At 45.8% G+C, this 27,828-nt stretch overlaps 1 protein-coding gene across 1 annotated transcript in view; it reads right to left on the minus strand.

Moving 5' to 3' along the window:
• Positions 1 to 27,828, minus strand: part of LOC135916602 (fatty acid synthase-like) — a 291,000-nt gene that overhangs the window by 170,072 nt on the left and 93,100 nt on the right. The window contains exons 2-4 of the mRNA XM_070532796.1: positions 19,150 to 19,288; positions 15,650 to 15,976; positions 12,335 to 12,535 (exon numbers count right to left, since the gene is read on the minus strand). Of these exons, the coding sequence (XP_070388897.1) occupies positions 12,335 to 12,535; positions 15,650 to 15,976; positions 19,150 to 19,282 (661 nt within the window). The 5' untranslated portion in view covers positions 19,283 to 19,288. The remainder of the gene's footprint in view (positions 1 to 12,334; positions 12,536 to 15,649; positions 15,977 to 19,149; positions 19,289 to 27,828) is intronic.

Raw genomic sequence — 27,828 nt, forward strand, 5'->3', positions numbered from 1 at the left:
AGGAAGTCCTCCGAGAGTTATCTAAGTATGCGTAAGCATTGAGCCGCTAACTAATCTCTGCGCAGCCCGGTGTCATTATCCATGTTATGAAACTTGATCCGACCAGCACAAGCGACAGCGCTGCAGCGAAACTAACCGCTGCCGACAGCGGTGCAAGGTGAATTGATGACAAAAGGAAACTACTAAAGGTGGTGCTGCCAGGTGCGCTGATGACGTTCTGATCATTATAAGCTGTTGTGGCTCTGTAACCACTTTTTCATGGCGTCGAACCGCTTAGGAACTGCTACTAACCAGACTCCGGCAGCGGCAACGTCTAATGGGGCCACAGGGGCCGTATCTTGAATGTGATCTGCGGTGGTGACCGAGAGCGCCGACTGCTGACAGCCTCGTCTGCGCCGTGTTTTCGCCGCTGAGTTCGCGTAGGAGAGAGACGCATGGGCCCCACTCTTGAAAGCGATCTGCAATGGGGGCTGAATGCGGCGAGTGGTGACAGCTACGTGTGCTTTGTCTTCTCGCCGCGTAGCTCGCGTTAGAGCGAGAGAGAGCACGAAGGTGAATTTGCGCGCTGGTACGGGCACTATCTTGAAAGAGATTGTCTTACGAGACGGCTGGACAGTTTTCTCGTTGGGTAAGCGTATAGATAAAACAAATGCTTCCTGCACAATAGGAACTTACCGATATTCACACGTGTGAAGTTACGGCTTTCCCGCACTGTATAGGCAACACTATGGCTTGTATTGACGCCAAGAAAAGTTCAAAATTATTTGTTTTTCTGATCTGAGTTACAAAACTTGAAAACTAGGAAGAAGGTGCATGTGTTATTCATTTCAGTTTTTTTTACGTGCAGCACTTATAGAAATGATTACATTTGCTTGTTTTCGCTGACGTGTCTTTCTTGAAGTTTCATATAACAATTCTCAGAAACTGTCTGAGCAAATATTGCTGATTTTAATCCATTAAAACATCATCTGATCAAGCTGTAATTTAAAGTATCGTCGCAGGCGTGACGACTTATACTCTTGAAATAAAACATTAAAGCATAAAAGTACCCTACATTACCATGTCTCTGGCAGTATCAAAAAGATTTGCAGTCGTTCGTTATTACACTTTGCTCTTGCAACACTTGCTAGGGAACAATGTTTGTTTGTTTCATTATACTGTCACTGCCGTAGTGTGCCGCGAACGACCACTTTTCAGTTGTTCTTTTTGTTCCTTAATTACATGCTTGTACGAATCCTACAAGGTCGTCCTCTTTTATTCCCGTGTTTTTGGTGGCAGAGCGAGAGATGGATGGATGAATTAATTCCTTGAGGTCGGTCGGTGCGCGCGATTAGCACACAACGGGCCGCTCCCATGTCGGCACAGTGAGGCCATGACCCTCCGCCGCGTCGCGGGCCCGAGCTGTGCTTCAAGCTCCGGGTTGCGTTGAGCTGCGCCTTCCTGTTTGAGTAGCTTGGTTGCTGAGGCGTTGGATGCTATCTATGCTTATACGTTTGTGTTGTACGCGGAGCCTAAAGACTAGCAGGCTATGCACGGAGGCTATGGGGTGTCCTTTGACCTCCAGCGTTGCGAGGCTTTATTATCAGCTGCATCATCTACGTCACACCCTTCGTATGCCTCTACAACGTCGAAAACACAAGATTAGCATCATTATAAAGAACGCATACAAGCAAGCCCTGCATTTCCCACAATCGAAGACGAATCAGAAGCTAACAGAATTGGGCTGACGTAACACCACTGATGACTTAATTGAGGCCCAGAGCATTGCACACTACGAGCGGCTCTCACAAGCAAAGGCTGGGCGGCACATCCTCTGCAACGTGAACATCCAATACGCTACGCAGACAAGATCCAAGGTCCCCATGCCCTCGGACGTCCGAGACGCATTCCTCCTCATCGCCATCCCACGCAATATTCACCCTGCCTACACTACAGGACGGCATGACAACCGCGCTAGACCACAAGCGTTACGGCGCGGCCACACATGTAGCTTAGGCGGACGCAGCGGACTACTCGAAACTAGCGGCCATGGTCCCTAGCTGTGGTCACGGAGCCGAACCAAACCCCTACCACCAGTAGCTCTACAGGCAGTACGCAATCCGAAGAGGGCGAAGAAGCCTCCATCGCTTAAGTCTACGCAACGACTATAGCCTCTTGCCTCATTAGCGCCTACAAGACGGCTGTCCGCAACTTCGCCAGAAGCCTCACCTCATCGCGAGCAAACCATATACTCTCAACCACATCTCCACCCCGTCGCCGCCGAGTTCCGTTATTCTGGGCCCCGGGTCATTCGGGCCCCGCCGGCAATGAAGACGCACACAACGCTGCCCGAGAAATCGTCCATCGGGCGCGTCGCACGTCATCGGAGCCGCGACCTAGTTGACGACCCGCAGCCCAGCAGGTTCAAGACGAGGCAGTCGTCTCCTCTCGCTGCCACGCGAAAGACAGAATGGTTACGTAAGGGGACGTCCTCAGGCATTCAGGTTTGGGGATCAGAACGACGTTGGCGGTCTTCCATTGCTCTGGGACGCTGCCGTTTTTCCATATCTCGTTGATCCTCTCGGTGAGGTATCTGATCGAACCGTCGTCAAGGTTCCGCAGCATCTTGTTGGCGATTCTGTCGGCACCTGGCGCACACTTTCCCCTGAGCGCGAAAATGGCTTGTCTAATTTCCCCCACGGCGAAGTCTTCGTCCAATTCTGGATGGGCTGGTCCGAGGTAGTCGGGAAACCAGTCTTCCTCGTCTTCGTGCTTTATGGGAACGTACTTCTCCATTAGCTTGGCAACTAGCTCGTCCCCGGAACAGGATGTGGTAGCTTCGTGCAGAGCTCTGGCGAGCGTGTGTCTCTGACTGGATCGGGTGCTGCCCTTGTCGAGGAGATGTTTTAGCATGCCCCAGGACATGCCGTTACGCATCTGCCCGTCGATCGAGTCACGGACCTCGTGACATTATTAGAACAGAAAGGAGGTGTGCAGGCCATGTAACGTGAGGACGGATAACCAGTGGACCTTTAGATTTATAGAATGTGTGCCAAGGGAAGGGAAGCGCGGTCAAGGTCGGCAGAAAACTAGGTGGGGTGATGAAATTAGGAAATTATCTAGCGTAAGTTGAAATCAATTGGTGAAGAACAGGGCTCAATGGAGATCACTGGGAGAGGCCTTGGTCCCCCAGTGAACATGAATATAGCGTGATAATGATGATGATGAATTACCCGTTTTTTTTTTCATTAACGATCATAATTCCCATTTTCTCTGTGCTAAACTTAACTCCTAAATTGTTCGCTACATTACCACACATATTCTGATATCTCTGTAAATCTTTTGAATTCTCCGCTAATACCAAGATGTCGTCCTCATACATCACTCCTGGGAACAATTGTGGCACCCTTTGTCCATTGCGCGTTTAGGATAAATGAAGTCCTAATTATCTGTTTTGTAGTCGTCTTTCTATGCCCTGAACATAAAGCGTGAACCATGGAGAAAAGGGACATTCTTGCTTCAGTCATTGGTGACTTTCCACCATTCCATTACCTTTTCAGCCTTTTCATACAGTTTATACTCGGTTGTCTATCTCCTTAAGCTGTTCCTCGAAATCATCATCGATGTCTTTGTGCTTGTGAATACCCCTTAATGATTACCTGTCAACGCTGTCGTAGACTCGAAAGCTCCCTTGATCGTGGCCTGGTTTTGGCACCAAAAGTAAAGGCGAGAACCTGTTAGAAAGAAACACTAGGCTTCGTCGTTGCGGACGGACAAGCCTTGAGACGCAGACGCAATGCGTCAGCTCGTCTTCGGCTGTTCTCTTTATCCTGCCCATGCATCACATCTGGCGTGGCACACACGCTCCTCAGTAAATTTTTCTCGTTCAATTTCAAGCGCCACCTTGTGTGACAGACGGCGCTACCACAATACTTGAAACAGGCGTTTTAGTAGGCTCCCTTAACAACTAGAAATGCTGTCAATATAGGTATATTCTGAGCGCATGATATCTCTGTGTGCTTACTGGAAACATATCCTCCACGCGTCTACCTAATCTGAACCCATACTGTAGTTCATCTAGCACATCATTTTCCTCCACCCACTTCGAGAGTTCTAATGTTATGGCTTGCATTGCCTTTCTATATGTTACCGACGTTACCGTAACCCGCCCGTACTGGCTCTTCTTATCGTTATCACATTTGTCTTTGTAGATAAGGTTCATCTCTCTTTCACGCCATCCAAGCGGGATTTTTTTGCTGTTAATGAATCACTCGTTGACCGAGCTGTATTGCATTTCATGAGGTCCCAGGGCTGTGTTATAAGGCGTATATTCTTTTGATTTCTTCCCTCTAAAAGCATTCTACGCTAAATTTTGATGTCTCATGCTTCTTTGTTGTCGCTGGATGTGTTTGGGTCTAAACCCCTTATACCTAATACTTTATACTTTCTGTTTGCCGCACTAACACGTAATAACATCCCTCATGTAGCTCAGCACATCGTGTCCTTCGAAGATGTTATCTTCTTGATTCATTATAGCTGTTTGCGATGTTTAGTTGCAGCTCCGAGAGCTCATAGAAGATTCCCGACTCATTTGAGGGCACCTTTGCCTCTTTCGCGTGTGTTGTTCAGCCAACGTTCACTTGTGCATTTAATTTTCTGTTGCACGAGCTCACTAGCAACCCTTTTCTGTTCTTGGTATTTTTTAATCTAAGCAGCACCTCTTCTTGGCATTATCTGAAATTTTAGGCTTCTCGAAGATCCTTAGAAGCCTGCTTACGCTCTTTCATAGCTTGCTTTATTTCCTTGTTCCACTACTACATCTGCTTGATCCTCGTTCCAGTCGAAAAGTTTTTTGCAGCGTCTGTTTTATCGCCTGCAGCATAGCGTCTACCAGATCCTTGAGGACCTGCTGTGCCATCTAGCGGCACTATTGCGAATTCCGCTCATGGCTTCCGAGATGCACGGCGCACCTGTGTGTGAAAACCCTGAGAATTGTTCCCTCTCTACCCACGAGTATCTCTAGCCCAGCTCTAAAGTGTCAGGCTGATGTGCTTTAGCAACACGTGCGACGTGGGTAAGATTCAGTCCAGCACCCAAAGAAATTATTAAAGATCTCATTTTCATCCAATAGCTGCGTAAAAGGAATTACATTCATGTACATATTACTCAGAAAGTTGCGCAACAATGGCTATCGCATTAACTTATCCGTACACTTAGCAAGCCTCCCTCGGTTAGAGTGTACGCTGATAATTGCATTGCATTAGTTAATTTACAATTATTAGTTTTCTTCACAATGTTTTCCTTCAAAGCGACATACACTTGCAACAGGCGCGGCATTTGGGCCAACCCAGTTGAAAAAGACAACAGGAATTCCTGTCGCAACTACAGAAATTTCTGTTGTACAACAGGATTTTTCTGTAGTAACTACAGATTCCTGATGGAGCGACAGACTTTTCTGATGTACAACAGACATTTGTTGTTGCTACTACAGAAGTACAGTCTGTCGTATGTCTGTTGTTACAACAGAAAGCTGAAGCTCTACAACAGATTTTTGTAGTACTACAGAAATTTCTGTTGTACAACAGGATTTTTCTGTAGTAACTACAGATTCCTGATGGAGCGACAGACTTTTCTGATGTACAACAGACATTTGTTGTTGCTACTACAGAAGTACAGTCTGTCGTATGTCTGTTGTTACAACAGAAAGCTGAAGCTCTACAACAGATTTTTGTAGTACTACAGAAAAAATTGTCATCACTACAGGCACCCTGTTGTCCCAACAGAAATACTCCTGAAGTAACCCGAAAAACTTCTGTAGTGCTACAGAGAGCTGTTGAAATACTACAGAAACCTATTGTGGCAACAGGCCCCCAATTGTCACAACAGAAGTGTTCCTGATGTAATGCGACCAACTTCTGTTGTACTACAGAAAAATGTTGTTGTACGACAGAAACCTATCATTGCAACAGGCCCCCAGTTGTCATAACAGAAGTGTTCCTGAAGTAATGGACAAACTTCTGTTGTACTACAGAGAACTGTTCCACAACGGAAACCTATCGCCGCAACATATACCCAATGATGACAACAGAAGTGCACTGAAATTGTGTGATGCGACAAGCTTCTGTAGTGCCCGGTTGAAAAAGACAAAAGGAAATCCTGTCGCAACTACAGAAATTCTGTTGTACGACAGAAGTTGTTGACATTTCTTAATTGGGAGACATTTCTGACGTTACGACATAAATTCTGATTTCGCAACAGAAGCATTCTGTCGCGACAACAAGAGTTCTGAAGTCGGAACAACAGCTTTATATCCTGACAGCGACTCCGACGTTACGACACCAATTCTGACGTCGCAGCAGAAACATTCGGTCGCGACGGCCAAGAGTTCCGAAGTCGCAACAGAAGCGCTTCCCGTCGCGGTCCTTTAAAATTGTATGTTTTTGCATCGGTAGTGTACACTGTACTTTTCTCCTGCGCGGTATTCAATCGCACTTCTCTGAAGCCGGCAATGCTGACACCGATGGCACCGACACCGGTATTAAAGTCGACGTGGCGAATAGTTATAATTGTGCCGTGACGACGCGGCACCAGCAACGCCCTACCGGCCTCCTCTAAATCGGCCGCTGATCAAAATCATACCATCTGCGGGAATGGCTGCGTATCCGGTTTTTTTTTGGTAAGATGTGGCACACAGGCCTGTGGACTTACATGTGCTGTTACACTGACACATTAGTTAATTTCCCAGGAATATTTCACAAGCTTATGCGAAGCGGAAAAGAAGATTTCGGTTGTTCCACAAAGTTGCGTGAAAAGCTGTATCGCTCGGGTCTCATTAATCTGATACAGTGCTGCCGTGAGAAGCCAGTATGCTGTCAGAAAGAACTCTCATCCACGAATGTTTATGTAGCTATTTTGCATTGAACACACGAATTATATGCGCGCTCAAAAGTGTAAAGAACGAGAGACAACTGTCGAAACTAGCAGTAATAACCCTAAAAGTCAACGTTGTCTATTTCTGAATTTCTTATTTAATATGGATATCGTACATCAAAATCGATGTTCTAGCACTGCACGATGTACTTGTCGATGGTACGAACACTCTTGCTCTTCTAGAGATGCGGCACTTGACGCGGTGGAGTGATAGCGGATCTTGGCTCTCAAAATGCAAATGTAAACATCAGCGCATCAGCACGTCGTACTATTCACATGGCCAAAACGTACACTCGAAGACCATGTCAGGGGTGGTGCAGTGGTAAGATGCCGGGCTAGGAATCGAGAGGTCGCATGTTCGAATCCTAGGCAAGGACGTTTTTTTTTTAATTTTTTTTTTTACTTTTATGTTTTTCTTTTTTGTGCTAACAAATTTACATAATCTTACGGACGTCTCTGTCAATTTTTAATTAAATATTGATCAAGAACTACAGAACATTCTACTACAGGACGTCACACTACAGACAACAGAACTACAGGCAACAGAACTACAGGCAACAGAACTACAGGCAACAGAACTACAGGCAACAGAACTACAGGCAACAGAACTACAGGCAACAGAACTACAGACAACAGAACTACAGACAACAGAACTACAGAAACAACGTCCCAAAATACAACAGACTGGTAAAATTTCCTGTTGTGTTTTTCAACTGGGAAATTTCTGCATTTGAATTCTCTCTTTCCGCCGTAAGCTCATAAATCTAGTTTTTCTTTCTTAGTGCATTGCTATATATCCAGAGCTACACGAAATACTATCATGTCGTAGAGATAGTGAATACACAACCATTGCTAACACTGGAGATTAAGAAACACGCTACGCTGAAAGCTGGATGATGGCGGCGAACACAGTCCTTGGTGGTAGAAATCTAACTCACGGAATAAGTTGGCTCGCTATTTTACATCTATCGCTCTCCATCCCAGGTAATCGGTCATGTTTGTATATGTGCCAGAACAAACACCACTATTCACGTCGCACGAGCAAGCTGGGTATTCAAAACGGTCTCTTCATAATCGGTGACGACAATGAACAAAGTTCGGGCACAATAATATATGCGGATTTCACATACTGTGGCAATCGATGTAAGCGAAACTTTCCCTGCTGTTCGCATTGATTGACGATAATTAGCGGTGGTGTTTACAGCGCATGCTTAATTTCTTCAACTTTTTTGTTTAACACGAGAGTGGTGAGTAGATAGTAAACCTTACCTGGTGTGCACCACTGTGGTTTGTCTCCAGTACACACATAGGGAGCTGTTTGTTTGAGGCGTTATTGTGGGCCATACTTCACAACCACTGAGAGGGTCGAGCAAGGTCATCGCCTCACGTAGCACATCACATCGGGGCAGAAGTATTAAACTTTAATTGAATTTCGGGGCTGTACGTGCCGAAACGGTAATCGGATTATGAGGCACACCGTAGTGGCGGATTTCGCAATAATTTTGATACCGCGTGAACGTGCCCCTAAATCTAAATGTACGAGCACGTTTTATTTCTCCCTGTCAAAGTGTGGTTGCCATGGTCAAGATCAAACCCGGAAGCTCGATCAATTCCATAACCACAAGGCTATCGCGGTTGGCACAAAAGTGTTGATTTGGCGTGTGACAGCTTTCGTAGTATCGCCTAGACCCTACGATTTGCTTTAATGCGGCTCCGCTGCTGCACGCCCTGCGTAAGTTGGCTGCTTGAAAAATTTGCATGGTCTTTTTCTTAAATAGCAGAAACGCACCGTACCATACCCTTAACCTAAATTTGTACCGTTTGCCCGCAAGCGCAGTCGCGTCTACCGTCATAGCGTTTCCTTGCCTTCTCACGTCACCTTTTCCCAGTCCCTCCCCCCTCCCCTTTGTATGGAAACTGCTAGAGAAGATTGGCGATGCTGGTCCGCACTCGTTTCACGACCGCGTCGGTTGTACTCCTTTTGCGCTTCCTTTCCCCGCTGCTCTCTGCCATTCTATCTAGCTTCCCTGTGGACTTGCACGTTCGCAGAAAGGTAAGCGCTCCAATTTCTGCAATGTTTTTGCGGGGATCACAGCTGCCAAGAGGCTAAAGCAGGGACATTCAGAGAGCTAAAGAGGGCATTGTGCGCATTCTACGTGGTGCAAAGGTCCTAACGAGTACCTCACGTCGCTTTAACTCCCTGACGGGCTCCTCGCATGTAAACACACGCTCTGAATGACGTCACCCGCCGTGGTTGCTCAGTGGCTATGGTGTTGGGCTGCTGAGCACGAGGTCGCGGGATCGAATCCCGGCCACGGCGGCCGCATTTCGATGGGGGCGAAATGCGAAAACACCCGTGTGCTTAGATTTAGGTGCACGTTAAAGAACCCCAGGTGGTCAAAATTTCCGGAGTCCTCCACTACGGCGTGCCTCATAATCAGAAAGTGGTTTTGGCACGTAAAACCCCAAATATTATTATTATTACTGAATGACGTCCCCCCCTCCCCCCCTCCCTTACGCCATGTGCAAGACAGGAGACGCAGCAGCAGCGGGAAAGTCGACGCGCGAGGCAAAGAAAGCTTCGCTTGAAAGACGTTCTGCGCTGGGCGATAACCGGGTAAAGGAATAAAACAGTGATGAAAAAAAACAGTCATGGGCAAAACTGAAGCAGGACCATGCACGTGTTGCAATATATTCTATACCTGAACATTGCTGAAACATACACAAAAGAGAAGTTGGCACTTCCAAAAATGCGCCTAAGTGCTACACTCTTCGGTAAGCTCGGTAACACATTTATAAAACGGGAGTCGTGCACGCCACATGATCTCCCTTTCGCCCTTTTTTCATAGGCCGACCTACGGTGACACTTCAAACACACTCCCACTTTAAGCACTCGAAGGTTTGCAACTAAACATTCGCAACAAATTATTCTGTTGGTATTTCTTAGCTTGTTAAGCAGGCAATAGCTCGGTATCCGGCTATTCCTTGTAAGGTGAAGGCTAGTTTTAACATAATGCTGAATGCTAGGAAACGAAAATGAAATATAAAAATATCGAGATAACATGGGTTCGATTATAAAGTGGGTTGCCCTACAACTATGCACAACAGTATTTAATTAATTTGTTTTCCATAAATGCTGCGTTATGGGCTTGCCTCTTGAGTTCACAACGTGGTGTTAACGGGTCCAAACAATAGCACTTGAAGTAATGCAGCATTTTTTCGAAGTGTCCCCTTTTTAAGTTTCTATACGTGCGTAATAATGTATAAGTGTAAAAGTTCATTGCAGCATACAAGTGTAAATATCAAGTATTTTCGGTTATTACTCAAGTCCTCCAAACACAGCGCTCTTTCTTGTAGCTCGAAGCTCAAGAAAAACACGCATGGGAAGTTTATGTGGAAGGATCCAGGCATGAAAAATAAAGTAAGCGGAATGTCATTAGCGCTGTCCACCAGATAACAACACAAAAGAATTTGCGCGTCTTCATGTAATGCCACGCTGTAACGCCAAGCGAAGCAACGACCAAAATGGCGCTAGAACTTCTAAATCCATGTCAATTTGGTGATCAGCTGTCTAATTCATGTGGCGGATCATTATTTCATTTAATCACAACAAGCGTCGAGAAACTCTACGATGAATTTCGAGAGCCTTGTGCAACACCAACCCCCACATGCAACTTCGTGGCTTTATTGGAAACGTGTTTAAGTCAGAGCGTGTGCCAGCGTCACCTCTACATGACTATCATTTCGCGTTTGCATGCACGCCAGGTTTTTCTGCCAGTATGAGAAGCAACAAAATGCCCCGCGGGTTTGTAGCCATTTAGGTCAGTGAGGACGTGGCATACAAAATTAGAAATGACGTTGTTGTTGGATTTGTGTGATGCGAAACATATCTTGTAGCGGTACACCTGACAAGGCCTCGAAAACATTTGTGTATCACAAAAACAGGTGCGCATTAGTAGGCACAATGTACAAGTCACCACGTAACAACAAACGTTACTTTCTATTGGTGCTAGACATGTTGCTTGAAAATCAATGAAGCACTAACCAGATGACTATCCTGGGTGTCCTGAACATTGACATTATTCACAGTGATATCGCTAACTACAACTGCGCCAATTTACGTACGGGTGGCGGACTACAACAATTATATAGATCACCAAAACGCATTACCAACTCAAGATAAAAGGCACTACGTTACATATTCACAAGCGTACCAGACACTGTGTTTTTAAATGTAACGTTATAATGCAATATTACAGACCCCCTTGCTTCTTACAGAGCAGTGTCATCCAGTAGTAACGTATGATGTTTGCAGTCTCGTATTATACAAAAATACGACATTATTTTTGATATCCAATGAAAAAAAAAATTGGCACACCATGTTGTCAGGTGTGACTACCGATAATAAATATGGAGAATTCAAAATACTTCTTAGATGTATGAAACTCTATAAATTTGATTTAAAATTATCGAGAGCAACGTGAAGTGTAAACCTCCGCTAACCCCCGGCATCCTAAATTCAATAAATTAGACAGACAACAGACTTAAGAAGCTAAAGCGAAAGCCACGCAACGTTAGTTAAGAAAACATGTATATGGCATACACGAATAGACTGAGAAATCAAATCAGAATTTCCAAGGCAACTATTTTGACGCAAAAATTAAGCTCGCGCAGGGTAGCGGCCATGTGACGTGGAGAAATACAAACAGTGCACAAAACACGCGCAGTGTAAATGCCATAGGCGGTATCTTTGTTAATGTCACAATAAAAAGTGACGCTTCTGCAATAGCTTACAGCTTCAATAGTTACTTTGGAACAATGAGTTCTAATGTGACTACGACCCATCCATATAGTCGGTAATCAAGCTCGACATCGAACAGTAGCCTTCGCTATTTCATTCTTTGACCTACAGACCCAAATAGGCCCATCTGTGGTTTTTTAATGCCACGTACCACACCAATACATTACATAAAGCTTTAGGAGGTCATTTCAGTGTGTTATTGATTAGCAGATGGCACATTATGGAAGTAACCATGAACACTAATTACGTGCTGTCAAAAACTTCGTTTAGTATACTTATATCACCGGCACAAATATTCTTCTGATTTATGCCATATTTTTGTGCAAAAGTTTCCAACTATTTTTTAACCGTGGTAACCCTGATTAATTACATGAGTGACGGATAAGAGAATGTAGTGTGAGTGCTTGAAACACTCAGTGGTACTCACCTGTTGGACTATGATATAAATATGACGGTGTCTCCCACCGTCACACAAGACACTACATAACATAATCGCAAGCGTGCCAAACACTGTGATTTCAAGTGGAACGTTAAAACCCCCATAAAATGCAGTAGTATTTCGCCGAGTGGCACAAGACGGAATTGTATGACGGTCACTTATAAATAGCAAGAAGGGGAGCGTACCATGAGCGTCGAATGGCTTGCACATCCCGTCCGGTGAGAGCATGCCGAAACGGAGGAAGCTTAGCGCTGTACCAGGCGTGAGCGAAACCATACTTCCGCCTACAATGGCTGCCTCACACTGGCCGGAACGCATTGCCAGCACGGCGTGGTTTAGGGCTGACAATGTCGATGAACAGGCTTTGTCGATCGTGATGCTTGGGCCTAGAAATGTTGAGCAGAAAACAACTCGAGGGGTGACGTCGGATCTCGTAATTTTGCCTATTGGATGTATGAACAGTTCATATCTGCTGCTTCGGATAATTCCCAGTAGACACAAGAGCCCTAATGTCTGCCCTCAATATAAATTCAGTAGCACTGCAAGGCTGTCATGCTATGACCTGCTACACTATATGCGTAGACATTAGGCCTCAATAAAAGGTCGCGGGCTCGACTCCCAGCAAAGGTCTTACCTTATTTTAGTGTGAATTAATCAGCTTAACCATAATCAACATCAAATGTCGGTTGTCCGACTTTTACGAAAGGTCGTGGTTTCAAGTGCTTTACTAATTCTGTCTTAATTATCTGCTCCTGAATTCACTTCGCCTTCACACTTAACAGAAGCTCGACTACCGCCAAAGGTCGTGTGTTTGACTGCCTTGGTGAACTCTATCTTAATTTACTGTGGCCTAACTACCACCACCAAGGTTCGTGCGTTCGACTTCCATCAAAGTTTGAGGGTTCGTAGCGCTTTTTTACCATCGTGTGGTCACGCCGTCAACGCTGCAATTTCCGCCTCATGAGCCATTTATTGCTTTAGCATTTAGAGTTACTATCACAGTTATAAACACAAATGTGTGTGTCGTGAGCATAGTACGCACTCGAAAGTCGTAGACCGCTTCAGTTCTCACTGAAGACGCTTTTTAGATGCCAGACAAGCAACTAGTTTACTAGCAGCGGCATTGGCTTAACTTTCAGTCTGCTGCTCAAGGCACATTAAAGATTATATGACTGTAATATTAACCCCAATGTATTTGTATGGCTAAAGGATTTCCTCTTTAAAAGGAGCCAGTATGTAACCGCTAACGAACTTAGTCCAGACCTTGTTTCGTAACATCCGGTGAACCGCAATAATCGGTGCTCGGTTGCTTCGCTTTTCTCATCTATATTAATGACCTTCCCGACTGCATCTCTAATTCAGTTTAGGTCGTTCGCAGACGATTGTGTCATCTATCGCAAAATAACTAACCTTAGTGATTCCCGTATGTTAGAGGCCGACCTAGATAGTGAATCAAAATGGTGCAACAAATGCCTAATGCAGCTTAGCAAAACTAAATGCAAAAGTACGCGCGTCTCCTGTAGCTCTACCTCATGTGATATAATCCCATATTCTATTAAGGGTTCTGACCTGTCGGTTGTTAACTTCTATAAATATTTTGGCCTGTGTATAAACAGCAACCTTTCATGGAATATGCATGTTGAATATGTCACTGACAATGATAACCGAATGTTAGGCTTTTTGAGACGAAACTTTGGATAAGCACCCACCTAACTAAAGCTAACTGCATACAAAACACTTGTCCGTCGAAAACTGGACTATGTTTGTGCCATGTGGGACCGTGCTCATGCCAATCGTGCCATTTACCTTGAAAGCATTGCAAACAGCACCACCCATTTTATTTTCTTAAATTATTCACGCCCTTCTAGCGCGCTTATAGAGCATCCTTATAGCGTCTTTATAGATCTACCTGACCCCTAGTTTTGCCGCGAAAACTCTCGTCTCTGTCTTTTTCATAGAATATATTACTTTAGCCCTGCTCTTAAAGAAAACCTTTCTCCACACCAAGTTACATATTGTCTCGCATCGATGATCAACACAGAATTGAAGTGCCATCTTGTCGGACTAAGTTGTGTCATTTTTCTTTTTTCAAGAAACCGCCAATGAATGGAACCACCTTTCCACCTCCAGAGTGTCAATTTATGACACAACTAACTCCAAGATCACCGTTCAAAATGCCTTATAGCTTAAATTTTATTCTTGTCCAGGGGCGCTATATTATAAACTTATTCCAATGTGTTTTATTCCAGTTTCTTGACGTCAAATTTAAGCAGCCGCCGATGGGAGCATGGGGTGGTTATCCGGAGCGTTGTCGCAACAGCTAAATCAAACGCTCTCCTCGTTTAATGGAGGTCGCTTTTGTTTGTTTTCAAAACAAATAACATTGCCTACATGGAGCGGTTTTTCATACCTAATTGGCTAATGACAAAAGGTGAGGAGCACGCTCAAGTGGAGAGGGTATTCATGGGGCCAAGCAACCGTAGTGAAAATAGATAACCAGATAAAAAGGGTGGTGCCCACGTCGGCGATCGGTTTGCTTCCCCCTGCCTTTTTCGACCAGCTTGCGGTGGGGGGACAAAAATCGCGGCGGCGGGTCAAAAATTCCGGCGGCGTGCAACGGAAGGTTAAGAATGCCGCTAAAACTAATCCTTAGTAAAGAAGAGTTGGCAGAGCTACGTCGTAAACATGCCGAAAGGGGCTCGATAACGTTGCACGGCCACGCAAAAAGATTTATTAAACACAAATAAAGCCATGCTCTCCGGCAGGTGCGTGTAGCCAGTGCCTGAGCGATCGGTGGGTAGCCACCTTGTATTTGTTTTGGTACGGGGCAGTCTCTCGCTATTCAGAAAGGAATTCCGTTTTCTTAGGCATATTAATTTAACTTTCACGCTTACACGTCTCTTTCACAAGGTGAGTTTTCCCGGTTTTGGGACGTCGCGTGATAGACAGGCGAAGTGGGTGCAGCACGAGGACATTTTGCCAATACCAGAGAGCTAATGGTGAAAAAGAATGGAGTCAGAAATGAATATATTTCTTTTGTATGGTCTAAGCATGCATAATCAGTGTGTACACGTCATATCAGATGTGGAGCTGTCGCGGTTTTTGTGACGCCGCCTGATATACAGGCTAAGTGGGGGTGGCTCAAAGAAGCTTTTTACCAATCGCAGAGGGCTGACTGCAGAATTGGAATAGAAAAGTTGGGAATATCTTTACGTTACAGCACCCCTGTAATGCAAGTATTGCATATTTTCACCACACCTCTATGTTGTGCCTACTAGGCCTTAAATATATTATAATAAATAAATAAATAAATAAATAAATAAATAAATAAATAAATAAATAAATAAATACGTAGCCTACTTATGTCTTGATCTTGAATGCAACGTCGCAGCAATATTTTGCGCGTCAGTCTGTGCGTAAGCACGTTTTCTTGTGTATCCTGCTCAATCAGCTACAGGGCAACCTGAGACCCGCCTCGGTTGAACTGCTTGCATGCGTACCGTTGAAATCCAGTGAGTAAGAGATGCGGTTGGACAACATGGCTCGGTTGCTTCCGGCTAAGCCGTAGCCGTCAATATTATCCGTGTTAATGCCGAACGCTTCGTCAGAATCACAGATGCCACAGCCAATGAAGACTCCCACGTTGCGACCCCGCAGCGTCGCCGGGTCATAACCGGCGTCCACGATGGCCTCGTACGAGGTCTCTAGCAGCAGCCGCATCTGCGGGTCCATCAGGTGCGCCTGTTTGTGGTTCACGCCAAAGAAGCGGGCGTCGAACCGCGAAATGTCTCGAATTGTGCCCATTCTTCCTGGCAAGCCCAGAAGACCTGTAATTGAAGCGGTTATGAAATTTAAAGGTGCATATGTGTTTTGTGTAGGTGAACCGTACCATAATGGCACTTTGTTAGTTGTGGAGATTAAGCAGGATCACTGTCACGCTCAGGCCGCGCACATGGGCTCACGTAAAACTGTTACAGCGCCGCTACCAGCCTGTTCATGAATACACTTACGGCAGGGCGTTTCGCACTGACAATGCATGAACAAACACGAAATGCTGCGGCGCCATCTCGTACATACAAATCAAAGGAATTTCACTGCGACAATCTTATCATTGGGAAGGACAAGCGGCGCCGACTTGAATAGCCAGTCTTATGAACAGCGACGAAGCATTACTGGTACTACATCCTCAAAATGCATTCCACAAAGTGAGAATTGGTGATATACCAAACCTTCTCGCCTTTGCATTCTGAAGATAAAGAGCAAATAGGAATGACGAGTTCATATGAAAGCGGATGGCCTAGGTGTGGTGGCTAGAAGTGGGCAGGCAGCACATGGCACTCAGCAAAGCGGCAATTCCTTGCGTCAACAGGCGGCACTGGTGCGGCTTGCTAGACTGCCTTAAATGCCTGCTTTCATCTTAAACCGCAGTAGCTCGTTGTTGCGGCGCGGAGCCTCTTGGTTTTTCGGCGTCTTCCGTCGAGGCAGTTTGTTCAGAACAACTTCAATGCACGCTCAAGACAGAAGCGATAAGAAGCGAATATGGAATAGCTTCGGCAAAGTAACTCCCAGAAAACATAACATTGATGCGACTAACAGATTAAAATTTTCTGTGCAATCCCAAGGCTGCATTTTTTTGGTGAAAGGCGAAAACCAGACGAGGAAACATCGAAAAGAAAGAATGCACTACTCGCAGCTTCACTGTGGGACATAATAGGCTCTGACCTGGTGCTTTGGTTTCTTATTGTGTTTTCACGTCTCGTGTTTCCTGAGCTTTAAGCAGACCTATGCAACTGAATTTACAATCTATCACGTTATGTGTTTGTATCTTTTTGTAGGTACAAGAATAATAAAAGAGCTCACACACCCTATCCTCAACGAGCGCTATTTGATATGTACAGGACCTGTAGAGGTGGAGATGGCTTTTGATAGACTGTCGGTACTGCGCGAACTTCCTTTTGAACAGACGTTCATCGTTCGGGGTCACACCCACGTTTTGAATGGATGAATATTGTTAAGGAAGGAGCATGATTTATTGAATCATGCACGTCGTCCCAGGCCATCGGCGCAGAGAGTATGAAGTGAATGGCTTTACGCAAAATATGAGTGTAAATCAAATGTGCATGCGTGGGCAAAAAAACTTAAGAAAAACGTTGAAAAAATGGGAAAGTAGGTCTCCAGACAGAGTGAAAGTAGATTCATAGCATGCTACTACTACTGGCTACTTGTCCCTCTACACTTTTTGGCCTCTCTATACACTTCACAAGGCTTAGAAAAAGAAAAAGAAATCAGTTACGGATAGCATTTTCTGGTCTTGGGTGGTACACCGAAAGTAGCCACTTTACATTCTGTATGTTACGTGTCCCGAGTGGGAGGTAATCGCAATACATCTCTTACACGTTGTGCTTGCATTTGTACATGCCCTGCAAACGTTGCTTCAGTTTAAGCAGAGAAGCGATGGGCGCCGACCTTTACTGCGCGCTCGCCCGGCATACCGTGTGATTAGGCCCATCTAAGTACCAACAGCAGCGCCGCCGCTACCGACAAAATTTGCTGCTACGCTCCGCCGGTCGCTTATTCTCCAACTTTTCCTTCTAACTGCCATAGCCTAAGCGCTACCATGTTTCCTTTACGCTAGCAACGTAAGCTCCCCAAGTTGCCATACGTACATTCGTGATGAAAAGCATGCGGACAAAGGGTTCTGAAAAAAACCTGCCTTTCCTGGATTGCTTGGCACTCAACCTAAAACTTTAGACTGCGGTTCAGATTTTGCGTTTCAAATATTGCAGTGAGCTCGTGAGATTCAATAATTAGGGCTCAGTTAGCAATAATGTCGATTTTTTTCAGAATTATAGATCCAGAAGGTTTGTACTGCGGGTGTACGTAACCCAGTGTTTGCTTCACTAAACTGGGATCTGGCACGCTTTGTATTCATTATTTATTGCCAACAAAAATAATTTGCAAACGCTATACTGATTTTCATAATTTTCATGAGTAAGAAAAGGTTGCGTAGACAATACTGCCATGAGTCATGAGTTACACGTAACTGTACCTGACCAGCTCTTCATATCGATGGTGTTTGTCTGCGGTCGCGAAGCAAGCAAACCATAAAGGTGAAGAAAATCGCGCGTCAGGGATAGTACGAAGGAACGCACTCAGTGCGCGGCCAAGTACCGCCACTTTGAGGAATCTGGAGGGCACTTTGAGTGGAAGAGGAAGGTAGGCGGATGCGTGATGGGTTGACCTACTCTGGCAGTTGCTGCTGATTTTCTTTGCGGTGTATACTTAGTAGGTTCATCTCACTGTAACGTCGACTTCGCGCGCCCTACGCTGGTGCGCGAGTGAAAGCGTGCGACGGGTATACGACGATGGCGGCTCAATAACTCTTCTGCAAGGGGAGCGAGCGTGCCGTATTCTGGCGTTCGCATTGCACCATGCAACCGGTGGAGGGGATGGAGTGGGGGCGTTGTACTTCGACCGCGCACGGTGGTGCGCGCTTTATCTCGAAAGTGATATACTTTGGGGACACAGTTTAAGTACACCGACGGCTCGTAGTTTTCTGTGTGTTGTGCTCACCGCAGAGTTTGCATTGAAGCGATAGAACGACGAACGTCACTTCGCTCGCTGCTGCTGCTGCGATTCCCCACTCCAGTCTTTTGACGTGTGTCCACGGTCAATGTTTACAAAGGGGGTTCTACACGGGCGGCTGCTGCATGTGGCGCGGATGCACAAGCCCTGTCTTGAATACGATCTGTGATGCGGACAGTCAAGGCGCACGGAGGGCCGATAGCGTCACGTGCGCTTCAGCACCCGTACGCTTGCGCGTAAACCGCGTTCAGAAAGCGAACTCTATCGAAAATGTTTTTAATTATTCCGATCGAATAACGCATAATTCGCGCATATGTGCACATTCCAGAAACAGCTAGCAATTGTGATTTCATTAAAGTGGACTGTATGCAAATGACGCTATAGTCTTACAGCATATGCAACTAAGCAGACGTACCCCTAGGCCAACGAGCCTCGTCATCCGTGATGAAGTCTACATTCCCAAACAGCTTCTGCTTGAACTCGACCAGGTGGTCAGCTTGCGGGAAGCGAGCCGATAAACCGGTGATCACAATATCCTCGTCTTCCATGGCTACCTGCAAAGGCAGATGACATTTGAGATATATCTTCATAAATCTGAGTCTTTATTGCAGATATGAATATACATACACATGGCTTGGAAGAAAGAAACAAAGTGGCGTGATTTTGTGGAGATGTTTTTGGACTGAACAATAAAAATTCAAGTTCTCACGCGGTATCGACGATATGCGAAGCATTTTCGAGGTACATTACTATCGAGCATCTTTTCAAGTTCTGCAAAGTGATGCTCAGATGGATGAATGTGTTAGTGCGATGCGAGCAATTGCGTTTGTGACGACGTCAGCAAGACGACAACGATATTGACGATGACAGTATGACGGTGATGGCCTGATGGCTGAGCTGTTGCGTGGAATAAAATCTACGACGAACACCTTGGAGGTCGCTTCCCCGCATGCGACGAAAAGCATTAAACTCTTTTGGTTGGCGTAGTGGCCGTTCATGCAGGGGCCTCAAATAACGATGCTCAATCGTCGGGGTTCACTTCAAGATAGAATGTTAATTTTACAAAAGATGTTTCGCAGGGAAGAGGAACGAAAACAGAAAATCCAACTGCTCCGTTGGCCGCATCAACGCTTTCCTCCCACTCAGAGGCACCGGCGATTCGCACTCAGCAGGTGGTTCGCAGAAAACACGGTAGCCTGCATCATGTTGCGGGGCGGGGCGCCGGCTGGGACGCTAGCTCAGCAGGTCACCGTTCGTCCGTTCACCGGCCGTCAACTACGGGTGCAACGAACGCCTGGAGGTCGCTTGCAATCCTATACAACCTCCTCCGCACTGAGCATGGGCTCATTCCACCCCTAATTAAAGCGCGAAGAGGGTCTGTACCAGACACAGTTTTAGGTCGGACTTGACCATCCCTTCTAGAGAATGTTTCGGCAGCCCAGCACAGCTTCTGCACTTGTCGGGAAACCTTCGCCTTCCCGAGGAGGACAACGTCGCCTTCCTTTTGTTCCTCTCCTTGCGCTGAGCGGTAACATCGGCAGAGAGAAGTTCTAGTAAGCACTTCTGCCTGCATCTTCTCCAGAAAGAAGCCAGTAGTGTCAAACTGTGTTGCCAACGCCTTCTGAGCAAAGCCTTCGTAGATTAGGTGGAGATAGAGTCTGTGGTGTTAGACAAACTTGTTATTAGACACCCTATGAGAAAATGCGATGGCGATAAGCCCAGCCCACACATACGCCTGCAGACGCGTGCAAACTCGTGTCTACGCGCCTTCGGCCCGCCGCACGTTGCAAGGAATGGCGGTTTGCATACACAGGAGTATTGCTACAACGTGCACTCACTGAGCTCACTGATAGACGCCTTGACAGGTGCACTTCGCACTTTGTTGTGGACAGTTTTTCAGGTGCTTCATATCCATAAATGTAAGCGTTATATATTTACGGCTGTTAGTACAGTACAAAAGTACAATACAAAAGAATTTATATAAGTACAATTACATATACTTATATAAATTCACCGTGGATGACAAGAGGACTACTGCATTTATCTCGTCGTGTTTCGCGATTGCGCAAATCTAAAAGAAATGGTAATCCTGACAAAATTACTGAGTTCAATGATGCCAAGAAGGAACTGCGCCAGAAACTAACATCTGCCAAGGATTTCTACTATGCTGTTACTTTGCCAAAATTTATGAAAACAAACCCTCGTATATTCTGGAAATCGATAAAGCCAAGTAACAGCACAACTAACAGTTTAGTTGTTCAGGACGTGGCAGTTTCAGATTCACTCGCGATTGCTTCCGCTTTTAATACGTATTTTCATTCCGTGTTCACACAGGATAACTCTTCACTTCCACCTTTTAGCTGTGACTCATACCCTCCTATTGAAGACATCGTCGTATCTAGCTCAGGTGTTCTGAACATGATCCTCCATTTAGATACTAAAAAGAGCTGCGGCCCAGATGACATACCCAATTCTTTCCTCGTTCGCTACTCCCTTTGGACAAGCAGATACCTCTCCGTTATCTTCCGTAAATCATTATCAACCTCCACTGTTCCCCAATCCTGGAAGCTTGCTACGGTCATTCCGATATACAAATCCGGTAACGCTCAACTTCTGCAGAACTACAGACCCATTTCATTAACTGCCCACTCATGCAAACTACTCGAACATATAATTTTTAAACACATCACGGAATTTCTTGAAAGCCATAATATCCTATCCAATTACCAACATGGTTTCCGTCGCGGATATAGCACCACTACCCAACTGATCGAATTCACGCACGATATTTGTCAGTCATTAGATTTAGGCGGACAGATTGACGGCATTTTTGTTGACGTATCCAAAGCTTTCGACACCGTCCCACACCCAAAACTCCTCTACAAGCTTAACTCCATTCTAAATAACCCTTCTCTGGTTGGTTGGATACATAGCTTCCTAACCCACCGTTCTCAGTCTGTGCAATTTAACGGCTCTATTTCCTCTCCTGTTAGTGTTTCATCCGGCGTCCCACAAGGTTCCGTTTTAGGCCCGCTTCTTTTCTTATTATATATTAATGACTTGCCGCATTGCGTGTCCGTTAGTATTCGTCTTTACGCCGATGATTGCGTCCTCTATCATAGTATTAACACACCAATGGATCATGATTTACTTAATGACTCCTTTGCAAAATTTTGTAGGTGGTGCAAGGAATGGCAAATGAACATTAATTTCTCTAAAACTGTTTCCATGTCCTTCTCCAGACGCCCATCTCCATCACTTTTCACGTACACTTTTCATGGTCAAGATTTAAAAAGAGTAACCGAATTTAAATACCTTGGTCTTCATTTCTCCCATGACATGTCATGGTCGAAACACATTGACATCACATGTAACAAAGCTTTTAGACGTCTCGGTTACCTCCATCGTTCACTGCGTAAGGCTCCAAAGGATACCAAACTGATGACGTATAAAACACTTATCCGACCTATTCTTGATTATGGCTGCATCATATGGAATCCTCATAAGAAATCCGATATTAAAAAGATAGAATCAGTCCAAAAGAAATCTGTGCGCTTCATTTTTCGCAACTATAGCCGAGATTTTTCCCCTTCTTCGCATTATACAGCTACAGGTCTTACAGTTCTTTCATCTCGCCGCCGCTTAGAATGCATGAAATTTTTACAAACGCGTATTCATTCTGAGCGCCTTGATACACTAAATAATTATTTGAACTTTAGTCCACCTTCTATCACTAGGAGTTCTCATAATCTCAACCTTATCCCTTTCTTTTGCCGAACGGAGATGTTCAAGCACAGCTTCTTTCCACTGGCCATTGAACTCTGGAATGCACTGCCTGGAAGCATCCGCTCTTTACCTATGCAAGAATTTTTGAAAGCAATTACATATACTTGATATTCATATTTATTTTTGGGCCTGTATCTCGTTTTCTTGCTTTCCTTTTTTTTCTACCCACTCCTGCAATATCCTCACCGAGGCTGCAGTATGTATAAAAATAAATAAAATAAAAAAGGAAAGGAAAAATATAACCTTTGATTACGATACTTCTTAATATTAAATTTGAGCGCCATTCTATACGTGTTTACATTTCAAGATATATTGACTGGCGCGGACAATCTGTCTTGTGCCGCACGTTGAAAACGGAGTAAAGGGTGCCGCAACTGCCTCACTAATTGGGAGATCGCGAAAGAGCAGAAAGTTGGGCTGGTTGGTTGAAATGCACACTGAAAAACTTTGCGCGGATATACGAGTACAAGTCGAGAAAAAACAAGGTCGTCCTTGTTTTTGTCGGCTTGTCCCGTTGACTCCGCGCAAACTTTCTGATATCGCGAGAGACAGACCTCCGCTCTTGTAGCGCTTTGTTGCCATATGTAGCATCAGTGGCGTCACCGGTGAACAGACGAGGCGCGATACTCTGCCGCCGTCTCGTAGATATCTTCCGCCAACAGAGCCCGACGTGCGCGGCTCTACGCTTTTCTTCTCATTCTTTCACCCTCCTTCTCCGCTTTCCTCCACGCCCTGTCTTCGCTCTCGCCATCTCTAATTCTCCGCTGTGTTCGGCGTTCACTGTTTGGTCCTTCGTTTCGCCCGTTTGCTTAGTTACGTCGAGGGACGCCGAAGCTCGCTGCCTGAAAGGGCGCATAAGAAGTGCCATCTTCAACCGCTTCCTCGCAAGATGTAAAGTTGTTTCACTGAGAGTTCATTGTACAACGCCGTAGCCACGTAGCCAGGCATGCCGACGTGAGGCAGCCCGACTGCGCGATAACACAGAGTAGCTGGGCACCGTGGTCGCAGCGTGTTGCGACGCGTACGAGCCGTGCCACACCGTCTCTGCATGCGTGAGCATGCGGACGCAAGCACGCAACCGTCTTCAAGCTCCGGTGTAGTCTGGGCTTTAGAGTAGAAGCTCCCCCGTGTCCAAGTGGAGGAAACTGAGTGAGCGTGAATTGACAACTGCTTCGATGAGAGTGAGCATGTTGTCAAGCTGTTATACATTAATGCTCTTCTTCTAAGGACCTTTCCCGACCCTGTCTTGTACGTGGCGACATGCGCTCCACAAAAACCACCCCAGCGCGGTGCCTTTTCCTCCATGAACTTCCAGGCCAGTTGGTATTCGCCTATGTAGGCTTGCATCTCGCCTCCCTTGTACAGTGTGGGAAAGCTTTTCCAAGTCTGGATGATGGCTTGAATGTTACAGCGTTGGCTGAAGAAACACACGGGGGCATTTCTCTCCAGGCCACGAAACTCTTGAAAGGCGCAAGGAAATATTGAGAGAAAACACGGGGAATACGAGAGATGGAAGTTTAAGACGATCAACAAAAGACGAACAAGATGACAGCAAAGCAAATGTTTCGTCATGTGGACTTCTCATTTTCAAGGCGACATTTTTGTGTTGTCAAGATTGAGTTGTCAATTCCTTGACAAGTTTCAGATGCACAGCTCGCTGGGTGGCCCACGTGAGCAGCATTAATATGTTTTGTAGAAATTTTCATGCTCGGAGTAAAATATGTGCCCCGCAAAGTCCACTCCCGTAATTTCATATGGCTGTGATGGACGGATACGTTCGAATGATAGCGGTGCGAACGGCTCATCCAGGGGACGACTACTTTGTCTTTTACATGGAGCACAACGAAGAATGACTTTCTTCACGGCTTGTCTCGCTTGCAGCATTTGATAACCTTCGCGAAGCTGAGTCAGAGTGTCCCTTACTCCATTCAGTAAAAGCCACTTATGCTCCCAGGCCACCAACAAGGGTGTTAACTAATGCATAGCAGAGAAAATGACTGGGCGCTTTGTCTCCTCTTTATCTGCGCTATTGTGTAGCCTGCCTGAAACTCTAAATAGGCCGTCGCTGTCCAAGAATGGATTTAGACCCGCGGTGACGGAGTTGCGACGAAGTATCCTGGAAGTGGTTAAAGAATGGCTGTAATTACGTTCCATTACGTATTAGTATGTGACAGCTATTCCGCTGATAGGCTTCCCCTTCGCGTCTCTGGAATGTTGTGTGCTTTATGAAGAAAGCTCATAGCCCACGCGGAGCACTATGACAATGACACGCAGCAGCCATGTCATTGAGCTCTTGTGATCAAGATTAATTAGGGATGTTGTTCTACCAGCGTCATGGTGTTCAAAAACTGAACGCTCCTGAGCTTCTCAGCGCAGCATTCAGCTTCAGGGGCACGTGACGGCATCGCATCGGTCGTTCAAATACCTTTCAGCCATTTATGTTTCACCTACCAGTTTCCGCTGACAGCTAAAGTGGAGGGCAGTATGCCTCATGCCAGGAAATCTGCTAGCTTTTCTCTCGCCGGGCAGTACTATCGAAGAGTAGGATCGGCTACTGCATGTATCTTCGGTACTCTGTGACTCAAAAATGGTTTCCAGTTCGGTACGGAGCTCCAAATCCAGCTTAGCGTGATGATAGAGTCAGGATAACAGTGTACATTCATTTTTAGCATGCGTAGCCGTTCAATCACGTCGCGGACCAAGCGTGCGCCGATAAAAAAAAAACCATGAGCTCTAACCATGGTATCGACAAACGTTTTAGTGGAGTCAGTCTTAATTTAGGCATCAGCAGAACATTGTCTATTCCCTGATTTGTCCTCGATTTTCTGGAGGCAACGGCACCCCAGGCATTGGGACTCGAGTCACAAAACACGTGTAGTTCCGGCTCTGTCCTGTCGTTCTTCATGTCCTGAACGAATTTTCTATTAACATGAACATTTCCAAGTCAGAAAGCTGTTGACAACTCTTGTTCCCCATTTCGAGAATGTCTGAGAGAAGTGGGTCATCCCATTGAGCACCGTGTTCCCATATGCTCTGGAACATAATTTTTGTTGCTGAAGAAATGCGCGCAAGGAATGCACATGGATCAAATAAGAGAGCCATCGATTATACAACGAATATTTTGTGCCCTGACGCTGTATCAAAAAGTCAATTAATTAGGGAAGTTATCTTGAACGCGAATACAATGGCAGTTGGTCTCCACTCAATGCAAAGGATCTTAATTATGGCATGTGCTGAAATTCTGTGCTCATCACCTACCACTCTAGACCATCCTGCAAGCGTTCGGCGAACTAACTTCCATTTTGTAAGATTCATGTCTGCCATTCGAAGAATACATTCGGTCCCTATGCGTGTGTGCACTGAATCTTCCAAGTATCGACACCTGTGACCAAGTCATCTAGAAACTCTTTGTTCCTTTGCAAGCTTCTTGTCTTCAGAAAAATATCGTATGTGCGCCCGTGCACTTTAGATGGTATTTTAGCCTCGCGGCAAGAAGGAACGGTATGGATGCTATGCGAAAGTGACTCTCGTCATCCGGTGCTCTCTGATTGTAGGAAGCGCTGGTGCAGGTGTCAGTGTATTGTTGTACTAAAGGAAATGAAGAACGCTGTGGTCATTCCTTTCAAATCAATCTACAAGAATGCTTTCTTCATGTTGGACATGGTCGCTCCATTGCGTATTCGAAATCTCGGGAAAATATCCTACAGATTTGTGTTCCAATTCGGTCCTGCGAACAGGACGTCGTTTGAAGACAGTTTTTCTTGCGCTTTCGATGAAGCATCGAGGACGATTAATAATCTTGTGGTCTCACTGCACGAACGGTCTACGCTACGGTGAAGCATGTAATGAACGGGCGCACTTGATGACTCACCCGGTTCGATTCCTTCGTCCGCATGCCTTGCAAGCACACAGTTTCAAAGCGCCTGGTCATAATCTCGCATAAGGTAATTGTTGTTCTACAATTGTGCCGTCAATGACCTGAGCCCACTCAAAGCCATGGTTTTATTGCCTGCCAAGTTAGCGGCATTCTCTTTTCAGGGAAACGAATCTTATTATCAGCGCTTGTTCACTCACAAGTTCACACGAAATTCTCAAAGAACTCCGTCGTCTTCCACTTCGGGCTCGCCTTCGTCAACAATGGTAATGTGCTCAAGCTGTCACAAGTTGAGCAACAGTGTCGTCTTGGTCTTGCTCCAGGTGGCAGTCACCCTCAACACTTCCACAGTGGACACAGACGTTGCGGTTCATTCTGTGACGTGCGTTGTCGCCTGCAGCATCCAGCCAAAGATGATCTTAGCAGAGACGAGACACTGAATTAGCACCTGACACTGGTGGTTGTGACCACCCAGTTGTAAGCGGACCCCAGCCATGGTGCTATGTCTCCTCCATGCGGCATGCCGTCAGCGAGTTCGAGGTCTTGCTCTTCGAGGTAGTGGACGATAGAAGATTCAGGTGCTGGCACGATGTCGTAGTAGACTTGTTAAATATCGAGCGCTTCGACGCGGATCTTGAAGAAGGGTCCGAAACACCCCGTAGTCAAATGGGGACAACGGCTCCAAACCCTTGGTCGGCAAACCTAAACGTAAAGCCCCCACCCTGTTCGCATTAGCAAAACAGAGGAGGACGATTTAGAAACCTCTAAGGTAGAGCAGATGGGAGAGAGTGAGGCACCCCCCAAACACAAAAAAGTCAGAATAGCCGCAAGGTTAGCAACAATAGACAGGACTCTGGCGAAAATCATGGAAGTCATCACTAATCTAGATGCTCGAGTGGGTCAACTAGAAAGGCGCAAAGTTAAGGCAAAAGCAAGCGCAGCGGCTGCATCGACAGTCCATGGAGGCACAAACGGTAGCCCGAGCGTGGACTCTAGGGGTTCGGGTAGTCAACCAATGGTATCATAATGGCTTCAAACGGCAACAATAACAATAAAATATGGCAGTGGAATTGTGCGACTTTCCGAAGGCGCAAGCCTCCCCTGCAGCAGCTCATTAGATCGGCCAAAGTTAAGCCGCACGTTATTCTCTTACAGGAAACACTAGCTAAGAAGGATATCTCTCTACCGAGTTACAACTCCGAAACCTTGACCATTCCAAGGGGTTGGGGAATAGCGACTTTGGTTCGAAAGGGTACCGCCTATGAAACTCTCGAGCTTCCCAAGTACAAGGTTGGCCTAGAAGCGCAAATGATCGAACTCATCCTGAAGAACAAAAAAGCAGCTAACGTGCATATGGCTAACGTTTATTGCTCTCCGCAAGATAGGAAAAGGGATCTTAAGACCCTCGGGCCGCATTTTCAGTAAGGCAGTTAC

This window comes from Dermacentor albipictus, chromosome 2 (assembly GCF_038994185.2).
Source record: "Dermacentor albipictus isolate Rhodes 1998 colony chromosome 2, USDA_Dalb.pri_finalv2, whole genome shotgun sequence".
Classification (NCBI taxonomy): domain Eukaryota; kingdom Metazoa; phylum Arthropoda; class Arachnida; order Ixodida; family Ixodidae; genus Dermacentor; species Dermacentor albipictus.